This window comes from Microtus oregoni, unplaced genomic scaffold, assembly GCF_018167655.1.
Source record: "Microtus oregoni isolate MIOR12 unplaced genomic scaffold, Mior012 000022F_ref0000154, whole genome shotgun sequence".
Taxonomy (NCBI): Eukaryota; Metazoa; Chordata; class Mammalia; order Rodentia; family Cricetidae; genus Microtus; species Microtus oregoni.
The window spans coordinates 10,736,571-10,762,931 of NW_024543081.1; the positions used below are offsets into that span (position 1 = coordinate 10,736,571).

The 26,361-nt window shown below is 40.1% G+C and overlaps 1 protein-coding gene across 4 annotated transcripts in view; it reads left to right on the forward strand.

Annotated features, from left to right (window-relative positions):
• Tcf20 (transcription factor 20) overlaps positions 1-26,361 on the forward strand; it is a 104,582-nt gene that overhangs the window by 61,626 nt on the left and 16,595 nt on the right. For all 4 annotated transcript variants that reach the window (XM_041671752.1, XM_041671753.1, XM_041671751.1 and 1 more), the window contains exon 3: positions 21,784-21,877. In XM_041671752.1, coding sequence (XP_041527686.1) covers positions 21,784-21,877 — 94 coding nt within the window. The remainder of the gene's footprint in view (positions 1-21,783; positions 21,878-26,361) is intronic.

Sequence of the window (26,361 nt, forward strand, 5' to 3'; positions counted from 1 at the left end):
TTGTGGCATGATTGAGCATTCTTTGGATATATACCCAAAAGTGGTGTTACTGGGTCTTGAGGAAGATTGTAATTGTAGCCTCATAAAAAGAGTTTGGCAGTGTTTCTTCTGTTGCTGTTGTGTGGAATAATTTGAGGAGTATTGGTATTCTTCTTTGAAAGTCTTGTAGAATTCTGAGCTGAAACCATCTGGTTCTGGGCTTTTTTTGGCTGGGAGACTTTTGATGACTGTTTCTATTTCTTCAGCAGTTATAGGTCTATTTAATTTATTTTTTTTGATTTTTTTCAAGACAGGGTTTCTCCGTAGCTTTTTGGTTCCTGTCCTGGAAACTAGCTCTTTTAGACCAGGCTGGCCTCGAACTCACAGAGATCCGCCTGCCTCTGCCTCCTGAGTGCTGGGATTAAAGGCGTGTTCCACTACCGCCCGGCGGGTCTGTTTAATTTGCTTATCTGGTCGTGATTTAATTTTGGTAAGTAATATTTATACAGAAAGTTGTTCATTTACTTTAAGTTTTCCAATTTTGTGGAGTACAGGTTTTCAAAATATGACCTCATGATCCTCTGTATTTCCTCCATGTCTGTTGTTATGTCCCCCTTTTCATTTCTGATTTTGTTAATTTGGATATTCTCTCTCTGCTTTTTGATTAGTTTGGATAAAGGTTTGCCTATTTTGTTGATTTTTTTTTTTTCTTGAAGAACCAACTCTTTGTTTCATTGATTCTTTGTATTGTTTTCTTTGTTTCTATTTTGTTGATTTCAGCTCTCAATTTATTTCCTCCTATCTAGTTCTCTTAGGTGAGTTTGCTTCTTTTTGTTCTAAAGTTTTCAAATGTTTTGTTAATTCACTAGTGTGAGATGTTTCCAGCTTCTTTATGTAAGCGTTTAGTGCTATGAATTTGCCTTTCAACACTGCTTTCATTGTGTCCCATAAATTTGGGTATGTTGTGTGGTCATTTTCATTGAATTTTAGGAAGTCTTTAGTTTCCCCCTTTATTTCTTCCTTGACCCATTGATGATTCAGGTGAGCATTGTTTAATTTTCTTTTTTAAAAAATATTTATTTATTTGTTATGTATACAATATTCTGTCTGTGTGTATGCCTGTAGGCCAGAAGAGGGCACCAGATCTCATTACAGATGGTTGTGAGCCACCATGTGGTTGCTGGGAATTGAACTCAGGACCTTTGGAAGAGCAGGCAATGCTCTTAACCTCTGAGCCATCTCTCCAGCCCCTGCATTGTTTAATTTTCATATGTTTGTGGGTTTTCTGGAATTAGTATTGCTGTTGACTTCTAGTTTAATTTTTTTAATTTTTTAATTTTTATTGCCTTATAAATAATACCATTCAAAATTTCCTCTTCTTCCCTTTCTCCCATATTCCTCCCCCTTTCTCCTCCCCCTCCAGTCCTAAGAGAGGGCAGGGTACCCTGCCCTGTGGGAAGTCCATGGCCCTTCCCCCCTCCATCCAGGCTTAGGAAGGTGTGCATCCAAATAGACTAGGATCCCAAAAAGCCAGTACATGCAGTAAAGACAAGTCCCAGTGCCATTATCATTGGCCTGTCAGTCTGTCCCAATTGTCAGCCACATTCAGAGGGTCCAGTTTGATCCCATGCTCCTTCAGTCCCAGTCCAGCTGGCTTTCCTGAGCTCCCATTAGAGCAGGCACAGTGTCTCAGTTGGTGGACCAACCCCTTGCGGTCCTGACTTCCTTGCTCACATGTTCCCTCCTTCTGCTCTTCAACTGGACCTTGGGAGCTCAGTCCAGTGCTCCAGTGTAGGTCTCTGTCTCTATCTCCATCTGTCGCCAGGCGAAGGTTCTATCCTGAGTGAGGTAACCCAGACCCAAAAATATGAATATGGTATGTACTCATTAGTGGATTTTAGCCATAAACAAAGGACAAGTTTGCGATCCTAGAAAAGCTAAGTAATAAGGTGAACCCAAAGAAAAACATATATAGATCCTCCTGGAAATTGGAAGCAGACAAGATCTCCAGGCAAAAGTTGGTAGCATGGGGGTGGGGTGGGGTGAAGGGAGAGGGGGAGAGAGAAGGGAGAAGGGGAGGGTTGGGGAGAGCTTGGGGAAGTGGGATGGTTGAGATGGAGGAAGGACGGATATGGGAGCAGGGAAGAAGATACCTTAATTAAGGGAGTCATTTTTGGGTTGGCAAGAGGCTTCGAAGGTGTCCACGGGGATGTCCCCAGCTAAGACCCTGGGCAGTGGAGGAGAGGGTGCCTGAACTGGCCTTGTCCCATAGTCAGACTGATGACTATCTTGAATATTACCATTGACTTCTAGTTTTATACCATGGTGATCTGATAAGGTACATTGGATTATTCCAGTTGTGTGTGTTTTTTTTTGTTTTGTTTTGTTTTTTTTTGTTGAGGTTTGTTTTGTTACCAAGTATGTGGTCAGTTTTTGAGCAGGTTCCATGAGGTGCTGAGAAGAGGTATATTCTTTTCTGTTTGGATGGAATATTCTATAGATGTCCGTTAAGTCCACTTGAGTCGTAACATCTGTTCTCCTATTTATCCTGTTCATTTTTGTCTGATTGACCTGTCCAGTGGTGAGAGGGGAGTGTTGAAGTCTCCTACTATTAGTGTTTGAGGTTTAATGTATGATTTAAGCTTTAGAAGTGTTTGTTTGACATGAGGGTGCCCTTGTATTTGGGGCATAGATGTTCAGTATTGAAATTTCCTCTTGATGGATTTTTCCTGTGACTAATATGAAATGACCTTCTTTGTCTCTTTTGACTGATTTTAGCTTGAAGTCTATTTTGTTAGATATTAGGATAGCTACACCCGTTTGTTTCTTAGGTCCATTTGATTGGTATATTTTTTCCCAACCCTTTACTCTGAGACGATGTCTGTCTTCGAGGTTGAGATGCGTTTCTTGTATGCAGAAGAGGGATGGATTCTGTTTTCATATCCAATCTGTTAGCCTGTGCCTTTTTATAGTTGAGTTGAGTCCATTATATTAAGGAATATTAATGATCAGTGGTTTCTAGCTCCTGTTAATTTAGTTTTCATCGTTGGTGATGTTAATTTATGCATTTTTTTCCTTCGGGATTTGCTCTAATGAGATCATTAATTGTCTGTGTTTTTGTTGGTGTAGCTATCTTCCTTGGGTTGGAGTTCTCCTCCAGCATTTTGTGTAGGGCTGGGTTTGTGGCTAGGTATTGGTGAAATCTAGATTTGTCACAGAATATCTTGTTTGTCCTTCTATGGTGGTCGATAGTTTTGCTGGGCATAGTAGTCTGGGCTGGCATCTGTGGTCTCTTAATGTCTGCATAATGCTTGACCATGACCTTTTGGCTTTCATTGTCTCCAATGAGAACTCAGGTGTAATTCTGATAGGTTTGTCTTTATATGTTGCTTGGCCTTTTTCTTTTGCAGCTCTTAATATTCTTTCTTTACTCTATATGTTTAGTGTTTTGATTATTTTTTTTCACACTCTTTTTTTAATTTATTTAATTATTAAAGATTTCTGTCTCTTCCCCACCACCGCCTCCCATTTCCCTCCCCCTCCCCCAATTAAGTCCCCCCCCCCAAGACCGAAAAGCAATCAGGGTTCCCTGTCCTGTGGGAAGTCCAAGGAACCCCCATCTCCATCCAGGTCTAGTAGTGTTTTGATTATTATGTGGTGAGAGGACCATTTGTTTGGATCCAGTCTATTTGGTGTTCTGTAAGCTTCTTGTATCTTTTTTTTTTTTTTTTAATATTTATTTATTTATTATGTATACAATATTCTGTCTGCGTGTATTCCTACAGGCCAGAAGAAGGCACCAGACCTCATTACAGATGGTTGTGAGCCACCATGTGGTTGCTGGGAATTGAACTCAGGACCTTTGGAAGAGCAGGCAATGTTCTTTACCGCTGAGCCATCTCTCCAGCCCCCAGCTTCTTGTATCTTAATAGGCATATCTTTCTTTAGGTAGGGAAAGTTTTCGTCTATGATTTTGTTAAATAAATTTTCTGTGCCTTTGAATTGAACAACTGCTTCTATACCTAGTATTCTAAGATTAGGCCTTTTTACGGTGACCCATATTTCATGGATATTTTTGGGTTAAGCTTTTGTTAGATTTAATGTTTTCTTTATCTGATGAGTCTATTTCCTCTATTGTATCTTCAGTGCTTGAGATTCTCTCTTCCATGTCTTGTATTCTGCTGTTCATGCTTGCGTTTGTGGTTCCTGATCTTTTTCTCATGATTTGTTTTGTGTTTTCTTTATTGTTTCTATTTCAGTTTTCAAGTCCTGGATATATATATCCGTGTGTGTGTGTGTGTGTGTGTGTGTGTACACACACATAAAATATCTGTTTTTTTTTCTTGGTTTTCTTTAAGTGATTTGCTGATATCTTCCAATTTTTTTGTCTTTTCCTCCATTTCTTTAAGGGAATTTCCCATTTCATCTTTAAGAATTTCAAACATTCTCTTGAAGTTATTTTTTAGGTAATTTTCTTCTGATTTATCCATATTTGGTTGTTCAGGTCTTTCTGTTGTAGGGTCTTTAGGTTTTACTGGTATTTTGTTGCTCTTTGTGGTGTAGCATGTGATCTTACCTTTTCTACTTATCTTTTCCTCTAATAGGTGTGGTGGGGCTAATCAGTGCCACAGTTCTAGTTACCCACTAGAACTTTGTGGAGATACTCAGTGCTCCTGTGCTTTGCTCTGCTTCCTTGGAGTTTGCTGTCTCAGGCTTACTTTGGCCCTGGTTGTTGGCTTTGATCTGTTTTTGTAAATCCTGGTCTGGATCCCCTCCTGCAAAAGTCTCTGGCTTGTTATTAGACCTGTTCTGGTGGAGATCACTGATCCTGGATCTGGTTGCTGGCTGGCTCAATCCTGATCCTCTAGTATTCTGGGACTGGGTTGGCTCCCAGGACTGGAATTGCTCCTGGCTTCTGTTCCCAGTGGAGCTTGTTTCTTCAGGCCCTCTCGTCCTAGGAGGCTCATTCAGTCCCACTCCTGTGGAATTTGTTGCCCAAGGTGGAGTTCCTTGTCTCTGGGCAACTTTGGTCTAGGTTACTGGTTTTGACCTGTATCTGTAGATCCTGGTCTGGATTCCCTCCTGGGAATCGGATCTGGAAAGGTTTCTGGTTACAGTCTACTGTTTCAGGGGTCCCAGGCTCGGATGCACCTGGACCCGCAGAGGACCTGCTTACTTCCTCAGAGGTCCCAGACTCACTCTCAAACCCGCAGAGGTTCCAGGTTCTCCCTATTCCCTTTGATGTCCCTTACCAATGCCCGAACCCACAGAGGTCCTGGCTCAGGCCTCCTCTCTCTGAGGTCCCAGACTGTCCCCCCCTCCCCTCAGATCTCTGGTTCCTGCCTATTCCCTCAGAGGACCTAGGTTCACTCACGCCCAGACTGGCAGAGGTCCTGGCTCAGGCCTAGTTCCTGGGAGGTCCTAGACTCACACCCAGACTCACTGGGGTGTTGGCTTAGGTCTACTCCCAGATTCACGTCTGGACCCTCAGCAGTCTCTGGCTCTGGCCTATACAAAAATATTTTAAAGTGCTTTAGCAGGGTAATAATTAGAAGCAAAATGATAATTGCTAGATAATTCCCTTTGTTGAATTTGTAGAGTTGTAGAAATAAAAGTATGTTAATACTCTGAAAAGGACAGCTCCTCTACACAAAGACTATTTAGTAGTTTGAGACTTTGCACCTCCCATCTCAGAAAGCAAGTCTGGATGCTCAAATTCACCTTTATTCTTGAAAGCACATTGAAGGTGAAGCATTGTGTAATCCTAACACTTCGCAGACTAAGGCAAGAGGATCATGGTTTTGAGGTTAGCTTGGCCTACATAATGAGACCTTGTCTTAAAATATTAGACCAACCAAAACCAAGGAAATACATTGACCTCAAAGTCTGCTAACCTGATGCTCTGTCCCTACTTCATAGTACACACATAGACTTAGTCCTTACCCTTCTGTATGAATTGCTGCAGTAGCCACAGGCTTGTCTGCATTGTAACTGCACAGATGAGGTCTCTTGAGGCCTTGTCCAAGTCAGGTTGTTTCTTAGTGCATATACAGATTAACAGGATGTGGGGACCACAGCACTTAATTGGTGCTAATGTTAAGATAAATTGAAGCCTATAGACAAATAGAGAGAGAGAGAGAGAGAGAGAGAGAGAGAGAGAGAATATGTGTGCTTTTGTGAATGTATGTCACATGTGCCTATATATGATATATTTATATTACATATATATAGTGTTTAAGGAAGCCAGAAGAGAGTATTCTGGAGCTAGAGATACAGGCAGGTGTGAGTTGTTTGACATGGATGCTGGAAACTGAACTTAGATCCTTTGGAAAAGCAACAACAAATGCTCTTCCAACTTTCCAACCCTAGAGCCACTTTATAGAGATAGAAAGATGTGTTTTGATAATGATAATGTAAGTGGAGATAGATAGATATGGTCAGTTCTTAGGGAAAAGATAATGCATAAGAGTTGGACAACCAGTGGTAATCTTAATTCCTTATCCCTGTGCTTGTTTTTTAAGTGTAATATGTCAGGGACCTTCATGTAAGTTCTCCTTTGTGCAAGGTTTTTTTTTAATATGTTTAGTGTCTGCCTTTTGGTGAACATTTGAGTCCTAACCTGGTGATGATGGTGGCAGCAGACTGCCATATTAAGAAAATGTTCCCTGTGTAAAAGCATGATCTCATGACACTCTGAACATAAGTTGTAGGTCTGCCAGTCCAGCTGATAAAGTCTTGCAACCAGAACATACAGGTGCTAGTGTACCATACCTTGTTTCCTACCCCACCACCCATAAGCCTGGAAACTACCTTAGACTCCTCTCATCAGTTACTATATTCTGTTGATTGCTTCCTAAATAACTCAAATCTTTCTATCTCTTATCTCCAGTCATGAGATAGTCATGGCTGAAGCCTTTATTCTCCCGTCAGAATGACATCTTCACTGGTTTCCTCATATTGTCATTTGATTGCATTGGTCCATTCTCTATGCTGAGCAGATCTTTCTTGGTTTCTTTTTTTGTTTGTTTTGTTTTAAGGGGTGTGTGTGCGTTCAAGGATACCTCTTGTGTATGTGATGTTTACAGGTATCCGAGTCTCTAGATATTAGGTGTTCTTTTGCTTATCACTCAGTCTTCCTGTTTGTCTGAGCCAGGGTCTCAAACTTGGGGCTTATGTTTTAGCTAGGTTAGAAGCCAGCCAGTTCCATTGATCCTTTTGTTTCCATCATCCTTGGCACCACCCAGCTTGTGAATGTGGTGCTAGGATCCAAATTTCGAAAGTCCTCTTGTATGCAAAGAAGTGCTTTTAGCTGCTGAGCCCACTCTCTAGTCCCTGAGGTTATCTTTCTGAAACCTGGGTATGCATGCCTATCCTGCTTTACCAGCACAAAATACTCCATTCATCCACCTAGTTATCTAATCAGGATTCATTATGTGCCAGGAATAAATCATCTCAAGAAAGTGAAATGAAGCCATGTGATGAAGACTAGGAGATTGCTATATATGATCAGGAAAAGTCTTTCTGAGAATCTGAGAGGAGAATGAAGAGTCGGCCTTGGGATCAGAGAACACTTTAGAGGGAATGGAAACAGTCCACCAGTATGCAGTGCCATTCCTTAAAACAGGAAGTCTTGGAGGAAGAACAATTGTGAAGGAAACAAGGATTTGTATCTTAATCTCTATTAGTTCAAGGATACCTCTTGTGTATGTTAAAAGTGTGATCATTTCCAGTTGAAGGGTTCCTAATTTCTTTTCAGCCAAGTGGCATTGTAGCTTGTCAACAGCTTATGTTAACACCTGTATAAATGCTGTGAAGCCACGGTCCCTTGGTGGTATGAGTTTATGTAAGCACCAAGAAGCTCACTTGACTTGAGCCTAAGTCTGCCCTGTCCAGAGTCCTTCACACTCAGACCCTCTGCTATTGGATTGACTTGAGTGTTTTTAAGATTTAGTGGCAGATGAAATCAGTATATATTAGTATACATCAAGATCCACAGTCTCAGCCGGGCGATGGTGGCTCACGCCTTTAATCCCAGCACTCGGGAGGCAGAAGCAGGCGGATCTCTGTGAGTTCGAGACCAGCCTGATCTACAAGAGCTAGTTCCAGGACAGGCTCCAAAGCCACAGAGAAACCCTGTCTCGAAAAACAAAAAAAAAAAAAAAAACCAACCAAACAAAAAAAGATCCACAGTCTCTTGCTTTCCCAGGCTCTTCTACTGTGCCCTCAAAAGCTTGTGATCCAAGAGTACATTGCATTTTTCATTTTTAATCCGACCAGCTTCTTCTCCTGGCTGTCTCACTGTTGCTTCCTTCCTCTCCCATATGCATCTCAGGCAGTAGCAGTCATTAGCAGTTAGCCTGTGGACCATGCCCCCTTCGGGAGATATTGTGCTAGAGAGGTGGCTCAGTGGTTTAAAGTATTGGCTGTTTTTCCAGAGGACCCACATGTCTGCTCACAATTATCTATAATTCCACTCTCGGGATTTGAAGTCCTTTCTCCTGTGCCACCCCCCCCCCCCCCCCGCAAAGAAAAGATGGAGAAAAAGACACTGGATGTCGATCCTTGGCCCAATACATGCATGTACACTATACATACAAATGACAGAAACATTTTAATCATTCTTAGTTTCTAACCTTGTCATGTTACTTGGAAGTTTCCATTTTCTTTATCTGTTGAAGTACCCTTGGCCTTTTACTGTCTTCTTCCTGGGAGAGTCTGAAGCAGAATGAAGTGTAGTGGATTGGACTTGTAATCATTACATTTGGAGCTGTGCAGTCTCCAAGTGTTGTATCCTTAGTCTTCATTTGTAATACACCTTTCACTTTGGGAAGGGCAGCTGCAATTGACAAAATCATACTTAGAAAAACTAAGATGTCATTTCAGAGAACTTAGTATTGGTGAGTTGGTCACAGACTTTAGCACTGCCGTGCTCTTGAAAGCTTTTGCCTTCCAATACAGGTTACCAGGAATAAAGGGCCTTGTGTGAGAATGCCTGTGAAAGTCAGCGTGACCTGAAATGTGCTCAGTGTACCTCATGTTATCACTTCACAATCAAGTGATGGTCCCTAAGGCCTGGCTATGAGGCTGGGGGCAAGGGTTAATGGAGTGTGGGAACCATGATATATAGGCAGTTTTATTGGCAGTAGCTTAAGTATGCTACCATTTCCATATGGTTGAGTGTCTCCCAACATTTCAGTGTTGAAATTTAATTCCAGCCGTGAAGTATGGAGAGGATGGAAACTCATTCCTCATACGTTATTTAGCTCCTATATTTAGGGATGGGACTTCTAGGAGATGATTATAAAGTCTTAGTTACTCAGATGAAAGTTTACAGAGATGACAGTGTTGGGGAGATAGGCAGTGGCCTGGGCAAGAAAGGGGAAATTAAATGAAAATGAAGTATACAGAGAGTCAAAAATAAAGACTCTTAGTGCAGAACATTGGGATGGTCTTTGGAGATTGTGTTTCAGTAGTATCTTCATAAGCTAGAAATCCTATTACTATCTGATTGTGGCAGATAGTGTGTCAAAACATAGTCATTACTATTTGGTTGCCTCATAAGCAGCTTAGTAATTGGCTTTCCGGGCATGTATACTGAGCTCACAGGTGGACTGAGCCCTAGAGAGAAACAGTGCTATAAAGAGTCACTTCCCTGGTTGGTGATTTCAGCTTTCATCTGAATCTTTTCGCTTCACAAAGCCCAAAACATAACCATTCTTTTTACCCAGCCACTTCACTGTTTGAACAAAGGGTAAAAGAAAAATAAGAAGCTTAGAGGTCTAGGTTTTTAAGCTCTGTCTATAAGATGTATTTCTACACTTAGAAGATGTTGTTCTCTCTTCATCATGGGCTGCTGCTGGTTGCTGCTCCTGCTGGGTTCAGCCTTTTCTCAGTTTGAAGAGGAAAAGTGCTGATTACTGCCTTAAACCTAGTCCTTCCTCCAGAGTCCTTCCTTTCTAACCTCTTAACATGAAAAAAACTTACTTAGACAAAATATATTTTCAGAGAGGTTGTGTGATTTTCTTCCTGGGCTGTAAAATTAAAATTATTTTAACAAAGTATTTATACCTGTGGGTAAGATAAAATACAAACTAATTAAGAAACAAACCAACTGGGTGTCGCTCACAGAACATCACTAGTGAAGCCTGTATTGAGACAATAATCATGGTTCTCACAGTGCATTAGCATAACAACATGGGTACACTTTGTGTAAGAGAAGCATGATTAAAGCAACTCTTGTGAGTAATGTTTTAATATCTAGAAGGAATGGAGAATGGATTTAACTTAAATTGTTACAAGTGGATGCATTTTGTTTGTGAAATTGCTTTAGATTGGCGGTGGTGGTGCACACCTTTAATCCCAGCCATTGGGAGGCAGATGCAGGTGGATTTCTGTGAGATTGAGGCCAGTCTGGTCTGTACAGTGAGTTCCAGGACAGCCAGGACTGTTTCACAGAGAAACCCTGTCTAGAAAAAAAAGAAAGAAAGAAAGAAAAAAAAAAGAAAAACAAAAACCTCCTGAAAATTATTTTGCTGATCCTGAAGACTATAAACTGCAGAGAATTGGAGTTAGCGAATGGCAGAGCATTTAAAACCCACAAGTGGCTAGTACCTGTATCTGTTATAATGGCAGTTAACGTTCAGTCCATGTGTGATAATCATGAGCTTTCCCTTTCATGGACAACTTGTTAGGAATAATTACTGGTGCCTGCCATAATCTCACATGTTTGTATATTATCATCGTGTTCACACTAAAGCAGGATGACTAAGCATAGGTAGTGTGCGGAACCTGTAAAAATGTTTAACATTTACAAAGGAAGTGTGTTGTGGGACAGCATGCCTGGTTTACCTTAGTCTCTAGCAGTAGACCACTTTGCAAACTACCTACCCTCCCTTCCAACCTGGTCTCCAGCTGCTGGGATGGAAAGTAATAGTGACTAGGAATACTACTGTTAGTTTTTGTTGACCAATGTCTTCATATAACAAAAGATTCCCCCTCACCTTTCTCAGCTGGAGATTTATCTCCATGTTACTGACTTAAAGACAGACAAACACATACAAACACAGCAGGCTCACAAAGTCAGAGAGAAGTAAGGCCAAGTATTAGTCCTTCTGGAGAGGTACTGCTACCGTGAGCAGTGCAAATCCACATCCCAGTGTTAGCTCAGATTCTTATTTCTGTTCTTCATCTGATCTTTTTTTTAAATAATCACCTTTTTTACTAAACTATGATTTGATTTTTTAATTATTTTTTGAGACAGAGTGTCACTTTATAGCCTTAGCTATAACTAGGGTGGCCTTGAGTTAATCTGCTTGCCTCTGCTTCTGAAGTGATGGGATTTAAGTTTTATGCCACCACACCTACCACTTCATCTGTTTTTAGGCTCTGTATTGCAGGTGGAGAACAAGCAAGGTACCTCAGGACATATACAGAAGGCACACGTAGGAAAACCAACTACAGTGACTGAAATGCTTGTTTCATGGAATTCGTATCTTTCTACTTAAAGTTTGCCAACAAAGATGTAGTTAACTTTTTAAGATAGGGTTTCTCACTCTGTAATATAGGCAGATTTGGAACTCAGTATGTCTCCTAGGCTTGTCCTCAGGCTTGTGATGATCCTCATGCTTCAGCTTCTAACATACTGAGATTGCAGATGTGAGAGCCCCCACAAATGGCTGTAGATTTATTTTAAAATGCAAGTTTTAGGTTATACCTTGAAGTCACTTGGATGAAGCCTATTCTCTTATAATAATGTTCTTATTATAGAGTCATAACCGTAAGGCAACAGATGATCTGTATTCTTCAACAGGAAGATAGACTGTGTTTCTAGCTTTACTTTCAGTTACTCAGAAAGACTTATTAGAAATTTAATTTATTATTCACTCTCACTGAGATTTTACTTCCAAGTCCAAATTGCCCTGGTTTGTAATGGAATCTTTCTTGAAAAAGAAGTGTCCAAAGTAAGTAGTGTGTGTGAGCTGCCTCTTCAAAATACTGTTGCACTAATGCTGAAGAGATCTCCTTACACCACCAGATACCAGGGCTCACCACTGTAGCAGGCTTTCCTTTTATGCCACCAACCTGCTCCCAAATCGTGACATTAAATGCTCAACTTTAGCTTAGGCTCATTTCTTGCTAGCTCTATAACTTAACCTGTTTCTCTTCATCTATGTTTTGCTTTTGGGCTTTTTACCTTTCTTTCCTTCTGTATATCTTACTTTCATTGCTTCTCATGTCTGGCTGGCTAGTGGCTCTGGTTTCTGGCCACATGTGTGCCCCTCTCTTCTTTCCTCATTCTCTTCTTTCTTCTTTCCCTTCTCTCATTCTTTCCCATTTATTCTGTCTGCCCAGCAGCCCCACCTATTCCTTTACTGCCTAGCTATTGGTTGTTCAGCTTTGTATTAGACCAGTCAGGTTCCTCTGCTCTTCCAGAGGTCCTGAGTTCAATTCCCAGCAACCACATGGTGGCTCACAACCATCAGTAATGAGATCTGGTGCCCTCTTCTGGCCTGAAGGCATACATGCAGAAAGAACCTTGTATACATAATTAATAAATAAGTCTTAAAAAATTAAAAATAAGTTAATAGATAAATAACTTAGTTTGTCTTAATTTATTAAACTATACAATACATGCTATACAGCGTATACTATACTTGATCTTAACATTAGTGAGTACCAATAAAACATTTGTACAAAGATATATTTTATGAATTTTATAGTTCAAAACAATTACATTCCTTTGTAGCTTGTAAGATTCTCTTACAGTGATTTTACACAACTTTATGAGGAAGATAAAGCAAATTCCCTGTTTTATAAAAATAAGGTTGATATGACGACTTTTTTGGCCTTTGTTAACTAGACTGTTGGTGGTTGGTTCCCGGTTGCCCAGCCCCAGAATAATCACATAGAAACTATATTATTTAAAGCACTGCTTGGCCCATTAGCTCTAGCTTCGTATTGACTAACTTACATCTAAATTTAACCCATTTCTATTAATCTGTGTATTGCCACATGGCTGTGGCTTACCGGCTAAAGTTCGATCTGGCTCCAGTGGGGCTACATGGCTTCTGTCCGATTCCACCCTTCTTCCTCCCAGCATTCAGTCCAGTCCTCTCCGCCTAGCTCTGCTATGCCCCTCCCTGCTCTGCTGTAGGCTCAAAGCAGTTCTTTATTCATTAATGGTGATCACAGCATACAGAGGGAAATCCCACATCACTAGACCTTTGCTGATTTGGTCCTGAATAATAGTCACATTAAACCAATCATGTTCATTCTAAAATGCCAGTCAAACCTGGAAACTTGTCTTAAATACAAAAGTAGCCTTTAACCAGTGAGTGCTGCTAATACGGCTGGTAGCTGATTTCTTGTACTCACAACTGTGCATTTAATAAATGCAGTAGGTTCTGAAATTGACACCTGTAAAACAGCTTGTGAGGCATGAATGCAACTAGTACATTTGTATACCTCTTGCACCAAATAAATGGTCCTAGAAAAACCTCTAACTTCCTTGGCCCTCTGAGTTGGCTCAGCTACAAAACACAGTGTGCTCCCAGATGAGAACTTTGATGGAGAAACCTAAGGAGAGTGTCTTGCTGCAAGGAAGGAAAAATGAGAGCTTAAATGGTCCTGACCAACACTTTTAAGCCCTGTGGAAAGAGAATTGATCAAATGAAGAGTTGCATCAAAGGAAGAAGCTCCTATGACCATAATGGGTGGTGTAATGCTTTGGATAGAGATCATGTTGCAGTCATTTAGTAAGAGTGCATAGTGAGATCAACAGATGTTTCTGCCCTAGATATAGGAGGTATAATTAAAAGAGAATAAACTTTTTATTGTTAGCCAAAAATGAATACTTTTCCCACATTTTTCCAAGTTTCAGCTTTTTAACTAATATTGGAAGACTCAACTTCATTAGTTTGCTCCAAGTCTCTAAAGTGGCAGACCTTGCATTCCTTCCATCTGCCTGTATTTCAGTGCTCCTCGTCAGAAGATGATAGACCTCCCAATTTAGGGGATGGCTAAACACGACTGAATAAATACTGTAAGTAAGAACAGAAGAACACAGTGGTGACTGAAAGCTGTAGGATATAGTGGTACAGAGTGCAATCTGCAGGCTTTGCCCAGAATTGATTGGCATCTGTATACTAACAATGCTCTGACCCAATTGCTGCAGCTCTCTAGGCTGCTCAAAGATGTTCATTAAGCAGCATGATTATTCAGGTCACTGTTACATCTCAGAGGGAAGTGCTGTTCTGGGAACGGAGAGTCATGCAGTGTTCTTCCTTTGCAACCTCCCTTAAAGGAGAATTAGATGCCTCCTAGTTGACTCAACCCCTGTAGTTTGCCACTTCTAGACCCTGCCTCTAGACAGTATAAACACTTGTGAAAGACCAAGCTGAATGTCTGTTTGAATCTGCACAGAAACTAAGACATTTGTAATTCATTTACAAGTTATAGTGTTCAGAAATAGAAGGTTTTTTGTTTTTGTTTGTATATTTTCTGTCAGAGTTGCTTGAAAATAATTTTTACTTTTTCTATTAAAAGAAAATGAAAATTTGCCTTTCTTCATCAGTTCAGTATGCTGTGTCTTTTGGAAGAAAGCATCTAGTTGGGTGTGGTGGTAACAAATCCTTGTACTTAGAAGAGGCAAGTGGAACTTTTGAGTTTGAGACCAACCTGGCCCACATAGGAAGTTCCAGGGTAGCCAAGGCTACAGAGTGAAACCCTGTCTCAAAGAAAGAAAAGTGGGCTAGGTGATGGTGCACACCTTTATTCCCAGCATTTGGGAAGCTGAGGCAGGCAGATCTCTGTCTAGTCTATAGAGCAAGTTCCAGGATAGCCATAAAAAGAAAAGAAATCAAAGGCTAGCCTGAGCTAAATGATAACTGAAGCCATCACGGGGTCTGTTTTGTCTGGGTTCTGACACTGTACTCACCTCGCCTAAGTCAAGGACATTTGCTATGCAGAGACTTTAAATAATTTCAGTATGGGAGAATTAAGCTATTTTTACCTTCAGGTAAAACATAAGGAATAAAAATCTAATTGGAAATTATACTGGCTAAAGAAAGGTTTGGGTATAGAATGTACAAATGGAGATTTTATAGAAATAGGTTTTTATATTTTGTCTTTGACAATTGGTGGTTAGGAGGTACTTTATTTTCTAATTTTTGTATTTGGAGTTTCTCTTTTGGTTGTTTTGCTTTGTTATGTAGACCAAGCTGTCTTGGAACACAGAGGTCCACCCTGCTGCCTCATGAGTGCTGGGATTAAAGGCATCAGGTGGGAGATACTTGTAAAATGTGGGATGGTTGAATGAGTGAAGGGGAGCTAAAAGGAGCATTGGCAGGATGAGCAGTGTTGAACTTGTGGTTAGTTTAAGAAAAAGAAGCTAAAGTTACAAGTTCATTGCTCCCTGGCTATGTGATCTTAGCAATCCGCTTTGCTTTAGCTTCTGCATCTTCAACTAGGAAAAAACAAAACGCTGGAAACAGACCCAGTGTGCCACCTTTGGGGATCTTGTGATAACAAAACTGACTTTATGAAAAGGAAATGAAATTGTAGCTTTTCCCATGAGGGAGAAATGTTTTTACATTAGAGAATGTAACAGAAAAGTGAACAGTAACTTCTGTCACCATGAGCGTCTCAGTAATTCTATGTATGAGCTATTGGCACACCACATACCTGTTACCTTATAGTTCTGCAGGTTATAAAACCAATGCAACTCCCACTCTCCGGAATTCAGTTGTCATCTGGTTCTGCTCCTTTTCTGGAAGCTTAGAGAAGATTTTATTTGTTGCCTTTTTTGAGCTATAACTACCTACGTTCTTTGGCTTGTGGCCTTTCCTTCCATCTTCAAAGTCAGCAACAGCAAATGACCCTGTTCCCATTTTCACATCTCCCTGAAGCCTACCACTCTGCCCCACTCTGAGAGAGGACCTTTGTTTTTAATCAATATGTATGTGGAAAATAGATCCATCCCCAGGTAATTAGCACATTCTCTCCATTTTGAGGCTTAGCACCTATGCAAAGTATTAAATGTTTCTGATTCTAGGGATTCAGATGAACATTATTGGGGGCCTCAATTCTATACCTATAATCTTTAGATTGCTGTGTAGGGTACAGGAGTCTAGTAAACACTAAATGGCTTTCAGGAAACATGGATTCTAGCCAGTCATTGTATTTCTGGATCTGTGTTACAAGTAAAGAGTTGATTAATGGTTTTGAATCTGCATTATATACTACAATTGCTCAGAGGGCTTTTTGGAATATGGATTAAGAATTTGTCCTTTTTAAGTTCCTCCTGGTGCTGCTGGTTTTCAGACTACCCTTTTGAGGACCCCTGAACTTAACTGTTAGTAAGGTGTCCTAATAATTTCTGTAGGATGTCTCTTCTTTTGATACAATGTAGTATTTTTACTGTGCTTTTAAAATTTTATGTATATGAGTGTTTTGGCTACATGTTTTTATGTGCACCATGTTAGTGCCTGGTGCCTCAGAAAGTCAGAAAAAGGTATCCCCTGGAACTCTGTATCTGGTGTTAAAGATGGTTTTAAGCCACCATGTGAGTGTTGGGAACCAAGCTTGGAACCTCTGGAAGAGTAACAAGTTCTCTTGACCACTGGTCCATCTCTCCAGCTCCATGTCATGCTTTTAGTTGAAAGAAGAAAATACTATTTTACTGATGCAATTTTCTGGTGAGGAATTCTCTGTTTTCATGAAAAAGACAAGACATTAATGTAGTCTGGGCTGTTGGTGTAGAAGAGTTTCACAATAGCCCGAGATGGAGTATAACAAAGGTTTATTTACCTGGGAATAGACTACAGAAAGAGTAGTGATCTACGTTCCCCTGTGTGTGCTGGGAACTGGAACCAAATTTAGCAGCCAAGAGACCTGCACACACTTTTTGTCTGTATTTGTAGTACATGAGATCACGCCCAAAGTGGGCTGGTATCTTAAAGGCTGTTTTCTGAAGGAGTCACCAGAGTACCTCCCCCTTTTGTCTAAATAAGAGAGTTCTAGGCCTAATACAAAACTATATACAATAAGAACAAATACCAAGTATTGTTCAGGGAAAAGGAGGCAAAAACATACATATAAATTAGAATTACAACCAGCATGAACAGCATCAAACAAGAAACATGTTAAATGTTTCAATAGTTATCCTATCCTAAGAAGTCTTAAGTCTTATATTAAAAATGGCTTGGCTAAGTCATAAGAGGACAGTAACTATGACTATCTAGTCTTTAACCACATCGAAGACCTCAGAAGGGAAATAATATTACTTGAGTAAACAGGAAGTGCAATCAAGCAACTTCCAAAAGGTACAAGAAATGACAGACAATTGGGGCAATCACCCAAAGTCTCATTTGCAGCATTGGGGTAACCAACTTTGGCTAAGGCCTAGAGTAAGTGATAGACCATTTTTAGAGGCAGGAAACTTTTAAAAACTGTCTTACCCTGTCTGGGCAAGGTTTGGCAGTCATTTTTCTTGTATCCTGCTTGTCCAGTCTGGACACAGTACGTTTTGTCAGTGGTCAAGGCAGGGACAGTTCTTTGCCCAATGGCCAGTTTTGCCAAGAAGAAAACAAGCTCCAAGTGCCTAACATTCTCTTGGTTTTAGATTGGTGCTGCCAGGAGCAATCCTGTCTCGTGTCAACAGAATCCTAAGTTATTTAAATGACATATTCTACAGTTCTCTATACACCTAGAAAAACCTAACAAACATGACTACAAAGCTTGACTATTGCAAATGACTATTAATCTGTAATTTTTAGTTATACATTATATTTTAAATGAGCTGCACAAACACAATAACTTAAACAAGAGCAGAAATATGCACAGTATAACAAAAATCAACCTTAAATGTGTATCAATAACAAAGATCCATACCAATGCAAAGTATTCATCTCTATCATATCTCCTTTATTTATTTATCTATTTATTATTTTAAGAAATTGTGACCATTTGTCACTTATAATCAACCCCATTTAAATGTAAACTTACATTTATGAACAATCATTTTGGGAATTTGGGCGTAGTTTTCTCAACTGCTTCCTGCTTTTTGTTGGGTGAAGTATTTCTTAGGTTTTTGGAGAACTTTCCGGGGATTATGTTCCATCAAACCACCTGGAAGGAATCCATGGGTTCTCATCTTCTGTGGAAGCAAAAGCAGAACCTCTTTTCCAAAAAAACATATCCTTAGACTCAAAATTTTAAAGTCAAGACACCGTGTGTGTGTGTGTGTGTGTGTGTGTGTGTGTGTGTGTGTATGTGTATGTATGTATGTATTGGTTTAGCTTAGCAGCCCCTAGAAGCCAATATTTCTCTGCAATCAAAAAATTCAAAGAAAATACAATATGCGTAATTCAGACTCTCTATGTATATTCCATCTTTGTGTGACTTATTTTTCTTTACTCCTTTAATCTATGACTGCTGTACTCTTTTATATTACTGTTATGGTCTCTTTAAAGACTTTATTTTTTGAAACTATTTCTTTTTATGATTGTCTATACTCTTTTTCTTCTCTCTCCCAAGCCTGTGTACATTTATTTATCCAACACTGTGACCTATTCAGGGGTCCTTTTCATCTTAATCTGTCTTTATTGTATATTTGTAATCATTTTCTGACCAGGAGTGCTCTTTTTTTTTCTTTAAAAAAACGTTAAGTGGGTGTGGCTAGAACCAATTCCATGGCTCTGTTTGTTCCACCCAGTCCAACATGTTGGAGGCATGTTCACCACCAGCTCTGCGAGCCATACTCACTGCCCCAGCTCCAGGAACACAGTGGGTCTGTGTCACCATTAAGCAACTTGCTCTCTGCTCACAAACCCCATTTAAATGCTCTATAACAGTACCTCCCAAAAGAGCCAGAGCCATTCCGTGTTGCTAACACAAACCAGGAAGCCTCCTTTTAAAGAAGCTTGCAGCCAGCAAATAGAGCCTATCTGGGAAAAAAAAAAAAAAAAAAAAAAAAAGAAGAAGAAGCTATCAAGAAGCTGTGCTTTGCTCCCTGTTTTGTGGCTCTAGAAGCCCTCCTTTTTAAGCTTTCTTAGGCAATTTTATGTCTTATGTAGACCCATGCCAGATGGTGGGCACCATTTTGTTGGCATACAAAAGTTCCACGATAGCCTGAAATGGAGTATAAAAAAGATTTATTTATTTGGTTATAAACTCACAGAGTAGCGATCTGCAGTCCTCTGTGTGCCTTGGGAACTGGAACCAAATTCAGCAGCCAAGAAACCAGTGCACACTTTTTGCCTGCATTTATAGTACATGAGACCATGCCCAAAGCGGGTTGGTATCTTAAAGGTTATTGGCTTAAGGAGTTCCCACAGCACTAGGCTGTTTGTGATCAGATTGCTTTGAGAGGTTCGGTGAGGGGCAGAACAGCTGATGTTGAAGTAGAAAGGGAGCAGGCATCCATGTCCCAGCCCCTTGTCTACTGTCATCATCTGAAAGTGAGCAGTAACAAGGCCACTCCATGGGTTCAAGTTTTGGTCAGTAGGACTTGTATCTCTGGCCTGCAGTTATCTTGGCTGACAGAACAGCAGCTCTGATCCAACCACTATTCCAATTCTGCATTAGTGCGTTCAACACTTAACGTTTCTGTGAGGTGAGCCCTGTTAGTATTTTTCGTGAAGATGGACTGAACAGAGGTCAGGAAATTGGCTGGTAAGAGATCATTAGGCAGTGAAAGAGTCACTTACAACGTAGTTGTTTAGATTGTAGAGTCTGTACACTTAACCCTTCCTTGTCCAACTCTACTCAGATTTCTCTATATCAATTAGGATATGTTGACTATAAGTTGTAAAATTAATTGAAAAGAAAGAGTGTGTCTGTGCTGTTCCATCACAAGTCTGGAGATTGATGGTCCTTGGTCTTTGGGTTGGTTGAGTTAGTGCTCAGCAGTGTGATAGAGTCTAAGTCTCTCATTCTTCCACTCTGTTGTTCCCACAAGTGGGATTTGTCAGGATTGTCTTCTTGTGATTAGGCAGTTGTCACAGATCCTGTTGTCCTGTACTCAAGAGAGGCTGAACAAGGTGGTCTGGTTTTCTGTTTGGTTGGTTTTGTTTTGAGGTAAAGTACCAGAAGGGCAGGTCTCACTGTGTAGCCTTATCTGTTCTGGAACTACATAGACCAGGCTGGCCTGAAATTCATAGAAATCTGCTTGATTCTGCCTCCAGAATGCTGTTGTTTTCCAGCTTGTCCACATTTAAGGGCAAAACTGTTGTAGAAGCACATTTACTTGCAGACTTTGAAAAGTACTTGATTTATTCATTTATCAGTGGCTATCATGAACTGAGATTCGTCCTCCAAGATGGAGAGGGCCTGAAACTCAAACTCTCTGGATACATGAGTGTTTGGGTACCTTGAGTAAAAAGGTGGATAGCAGGAACAGCTGGCAGTTTTCCACTGACAGGTTGGCCATACTCTTCTTCCTTTGGTTTGGCGATGAGACCTTTTATCCTGAAGGAGTCATATACAGTAGATAACCTGGAGATTCTACAAGTGCTCTTAACTGACCTTGGTTTACTCTAGGCTAAATGATCTTTGCTTTCTTCTCATAGGCACAAGGATACATGGTAAACATTCAGTTATTATTTGCACCTAAAAGGAGCTTGGTCCTCTTGGTCTTCTGAGAGGGAGGCTTAAGTTTCTGCATCATTTGTCTCTGGGAGATATTCTTAGCTCTGACCTAATGCTAGGTCCTGTCCTCTGCTGCTTTACCTTTTTAACCTGTACAGTGGATGTGTGCAGGTTCTACCAGGTGAACGCATTGTTAATGTTCATAACTATCCCATCTGAGACATGGTGTACATACATTTAGGCTCCACAGCTGCCAGTGTTCTGGAAGCTTAGCTAGCTCAGATGTGAAGGTTTAAGGAGACACACACACTTTATTTTTCATAGAATCAGGAACAAGTGTCTGTGTTTTCTGTTAGCTTTTCTGGATGGGTCATAGCCACACCCAAGAAGGATAACTAATCTGCATATTTTCCTCAGTAGGGCCACATGTGGTTGCATTTTGATAATGTTGGTGGGATTGGCAGGATGAGTACTTACAACAGCCACATGGAAGTGGCAATAGAGATATGCCCTGCTTCTGTCCATATAAGGAGGAGCATTGCAATTAGAGAATAGTGTCTCCCTTAGCCAGAAATTCATGGCAGGTTTCCTAGTACATTTAAAATAGGATTCATTTATAAAAATATCATTTGTGTACAGGAACCCATATTTTCTGGAAAGAAAAATATACTTGTATTGGGCATTTGGGATAAAGTAGATCAAAATTAAAAATAAAATCTTAAAAATATAAGAACAAGAAACCAAATTCTACTTTAAGTTGTGAAAGTGTGTGTTTGTGTGTGTGTATACTTTAACTCCCCACCTACACAAGATTTCTATGGCAGAAATAGAAGCAAGATCTACAGGCAGTGCATAATAACAGGAATTTACCAGTAGATCATGGGAGTAGGTAAAACAGGCAGGTCTGGTATACCCACTGTAGTACCAGAGTAGCTACACACACTGGTGTGTCTACCATGTGTATAGTGTCACTTACTTGCCTTGTTGTGTTTTGTTTGATTTGAAGTTATTCATGAGACCTGGCCTTAAAACAATCTGCTGGATTTCTTCTCATGGTGTGGTTAATGAGTGCTGGTTGAGAGATGGACCAACGTATCCTACCACCACAGATACCTCTAACCACAGAGGCCATGCTGAGGTCCAACAGATGAGATAAAGATAAGCCTGCAAGAGAGGGGCAGGTCTGGAGTTACTGACATGCTCATTTCTTCCTTTCAGAAATGCTCCCACTGCCAGGAGGCTGGCGCTACCTTGGGCTGCTACAACAAAGGCTGCTCCTTCCGATACCATTACCCATGTGCCATTGACGCAGGTAAGTTGGGATCACACACACTTTTGTTTTGATTTCTAAGGTTTATCTATGTTGCAGCATGTGTTAGCACCTCATTCATTTTCACTGCCTAACGATTTATTGCTGTGTTGGACTTACCTTTTATCAATTGATGAACATGGGGTTTGTTTTCAACTTTTCACTGTGTGTCATGCTGCCACAGAAAAGTCACATACAAGTCTTTGTATGGTCATAGGATTTCAGCTCTCGTTGCATGTTAACTCCATGTTTAACCTTTGGATAACTGCCATAGTATTACATTCCCACCAGCAATGTATTAGGGTTCCAATTTCCCAAAATCTTTACCAACCATACTTAGGTGTCTTTTTTTTTTTTTTTTTTTTTGGTTTTTCGAGACAGGGTTTCTCTGTGGCCTTGGAGCCTGTCCTGGAACTAGCTCTGTAGACCAGGCTGGTCTCGAACTCACAGAGATCTGCCAAAGGCGTGCACCACCATCACCTGGCCTTAGGTGTCTTTATTATTACTATAGACATCCCGATGGGTGTGAAATGCTATATTGCTGTTGACTGATTTTGTACATCTCTAATAATATTAAGCATCTATGTATTTATTGGCAATTTGTACAGCTTTTATGGAGAAGTGTCTATTCCAGTTCTTTGCCCATTGTTAAATTATTTTATTCTTTTTATTATAAAATATTAAGAATTCTAAGCCTCCCTTACCAAATACATGAATTGCAAATATTTTCTTTCATTTCTTTTCACCTTTCTGAAGGTGTTTTTTTATTTTTGAAACAAGGTCTCATGTAGCCCAAGTGGCTTCAAACTTGCTCATATAGTCAAGGATGATCTTGAACTCCTGATGTCTACTTCCCTAGTGCTAAGATTGCAGGTGTACACCACCATGCCTAATTTACATAATACTGAACATGGCACCCAGGACATCATGTATGCTAGATTAGCACTCTACCAACTGAGATAGACCCCAGGAAAAGTTGGCTCTTGATAAAGTCTAATTCATCTTATTTTTTCTTTTGGTAACATCCTACAGTAATAAACACCTAATCCAAAGTGGAGTTTTGGTGGTCTTTTTCTTAAGAGTTTTAAAACTTTCGTTCTTTTATTTAGTCTTTGACTGTTTTGCGGAATAACAACAATTCAGATCTGTTTTTTTGTGAGCAGTATCCAGTTGCCCTACTTCAGTTTACAGAAATGACCATTCTTCTGTCATTGAATTCTGGCATTTTGTTGAAAATCACTTGCATGAACTTATTTCTTGACTCTATCCAATATTCCACTATCATGATACTATAGCTTTGTAGTAGATTTGAAATTGGGAATGGCAGAATGCTTGCTTTAGCATGTTTGGTCACCAAGTATGCTTGCTTCTCCTCCAAAAAAATATGAACAAGAAAATTGGAAAATTTATACCTTATTTTCCTTCCAAGATTGTTTTCACTATTTTAGGTACTTCTTTGTTCCATTTGAAATTTATGATAAACTTACACATTTCTGCGAAAAAGAAGACTATTAAAATTTTGATAGGGATTTTACTGAATCTGTAGATGAATTGGAAAATACTATTATAAAAAAGTAGATGGAAGGAAACAGTATTGAGACAAATACTACACATTTCTCTCATTCAGATCTTAGATTCTAATTTTTATAGTGTGTGTTTGTGTGAATGTAGGTCACAAAATTAAAAGGGGGACTGTGAATGGAGAAGTGGTTTTAGCAGGGAGGGAAAAGAAATAGAATACATGTGACATGAAAACGGAGTACTGGTTACTGAGGGGAGAAATAAGACAGATGGGGTACAGGAACAGAGGAGAGTTAACAAAAATAACGGTGGGGGCTGGAGAGATGGCTCAGAGGTTTAGAACACTGGATGTTCTTTCAGAAGATCCAGGTTCACTTCCCAGCTTCCACATGGCAGCTCAAAATTCCCTGTAGCTCCAGTTCCAGGTGTATCTGATAGCCTCACACAGACAAGTATGCAGGAAAAACACCAATGCACATAAAATAAAAATGATAAAATATTTTTTTAAAAGGGAAGTGCTATAATGGACCCTGTTTGTTTTAGGGGGAGTTATTGGTGTAATAGGGTGGCAGAGCCTCTGTCACGCTCCACTTCATTCCCTTGAGACAAAGTCTCACTGAACTTGGAGCTTATCATTTTGTTGTTTGTTTTGAGCCGAGCTGTTTCCCGTTCCCCCAGTAGTGGGGTTACATGCTTGGTGTCCTAGTTAAGTTGCTTTGTTGCTGTGATAACACTGACCAAAACCAACCTTTGGAAGGAAAGAGTCTGTTTCATTCTGCAACTCTGAGGCCATGGGCCATTGTTAAGAAATGTCAGGACAATAACCTGGAGGCAGGAACTGAAGCTCAAACCACAGAGGAATGCTGTGTACTGGTTTGCTTTTAATGTCTTGATCAGCTTCCTTTTCCTTTTTTTTCTTTTCAACTTAATACTTTATATGTATCCATGTTTGCATGTCTGTGAACTGTGTGCCTGCGTGCTGTCTTTGGAGGTCAGAAGAGGGTATTGGATCCCTGGAACTCAATTTACAGATGGTTGTAAGCCACCAGGTGGGTGCTGGGAATTGCAGCCAGTGCTCCTAACCACTGAGCCATCTCACCTCCTTAACTTGCTTTCTTATATAACTCAGGACCACTTGTCCAGGAGTGGCACTGTCTACAGTGGGTTGAGCCCGCCAAAATCAGTCAGTCAGTAGTCAAGAAAATGCTCCATAGATACACCCAGAGGCCAGTCTTATGAGTCAGTTTCCCAAATTAAGTTTCTCCTTTCCAGGTCACTATTTGTATTGAGTCGACATCCTCTATGCCCTTCTTTTCCTTCTAAATGTCTTTTCTCCAAGTTGCTATTAGAGACTCTAAAAAGAAAAAGAATTGTATAGAGGTTTTTAAAAATGTTGAATATACGCATTTGTGTGCAATTGCCATAGAACTACTACTTTATGGGGATAGGTAGGAAGGAAGTAAAGAACCTTGAACCATTGTTTAATGGGATTTGGGTTTTGGACTGTTGTTTTCCTTTCTCCTTCATTATACCTCTACTTGTACTCTTTTCTTTCTCCTCCCTATTTGTTTTATTGAGATATGATCTCATGTAGCCCATGTTCGCTTCAAATTCACTATGTGACGAGGAATAGCCTTGAACTGCTCCTCCTGTCTGCTCCTAAGGGCTAAGGTTGTAGGCGTGTACCTCCACACTTGACCTCATTCTTCCTGCTAGTACGTTTTTATGTTGTCTGAGCTATTCACCCTAGCTTGTGGTTAGACTGTTAAATCTTTTTAAAGTCAAGCAGTTCCTTTTCCTTATATTCATTGTGTTGCTTGTAGTTACATGAGAATATCTGGTTTTCTTTACTTGAAGCTTCTCTTAAATGGGAATTCTGAAATGTTAAGTTTGGGGAATGGTTTTGAATAGGGGATTTATGCAGTAATTGACTGTCCCAGTCAGTGCCTGGGTGAGCAAGTAGTCTCCCACACAAAGACTGTTCAGCAACAGAAGCTTATACACTTAGACAGGTAACCACTTCGACTTTAGGCATGCCCCATCTTTACCCTTAAATATGCAGCCAGGTTTGCAACAGTAAGGGCCTTGGGATGCTGCTCCCAGCTCCCAGTCTGTTTCTGTCTATTTCCTGGCACAGTTTCTCAGGGGTAAAGCACACTGTTCACTGGAATGTTCCATAGTAATAGAAATGCTGTAGACCTTTCTGCTGTGGGGGAGAGGTGGTAGCTTCACCCATATGTGGCCATTGAGTACTTGAAATGTGGATAGTGGGACTAAGGAAACGGTGTGTGTGTAGGGGGGGGGGGTATTAATTTATGAAAAAATCAGAAGTCAAAATACTGAGTTAAGAACTTGAAAGATCAGAGAACAGGGAGCAGCTGCTAGTTGCTTCCTACCTCCTTCTTTCCTCTGTCCAAAAGGGCTGAGATTGAGATCCTTTCTCAAAAAGGATTCTCCTGAGATCTCAGAAAGGATCTCAGCTCTGCCTTACCACTTCCTGTTTCCTCTCTCTACAGTCCTTCAAACCTTTGTGGTCAGCTAGTGGCTAGTTTTGCCCTCTGACTCCAAGCAAGCTTTTTTTTTTTTTTTTTTTTTGCCAGAATACAATCAAAATATCACACATTTCCCCCTTTTTGTCTAAATAAAAAGTGAAGGTTTTAGCTAACATTCTAAAACTATATATAGTAAGTACAGTAACTATTTACAAATATATAGGCAATAATTTTACATGTCTAGTACATTTGCATTTGACAAATCCAGAGAAAATGCTCCATTTTTATCCTTTCTTGGTGAGTTCAAAGTGTTGTACCTAATTCACTTTCTATCCTAACTTGCATTACCAACCCAAAACTATCTTCTTTTAAATGTCTTTCAACCATATACCCTTTACACCTTTTTTGTGAGTTTCTTTCCTGAATTTGTTAATATGGAAAACTATTAATTGTTTAATCTTTAATGTGACATCA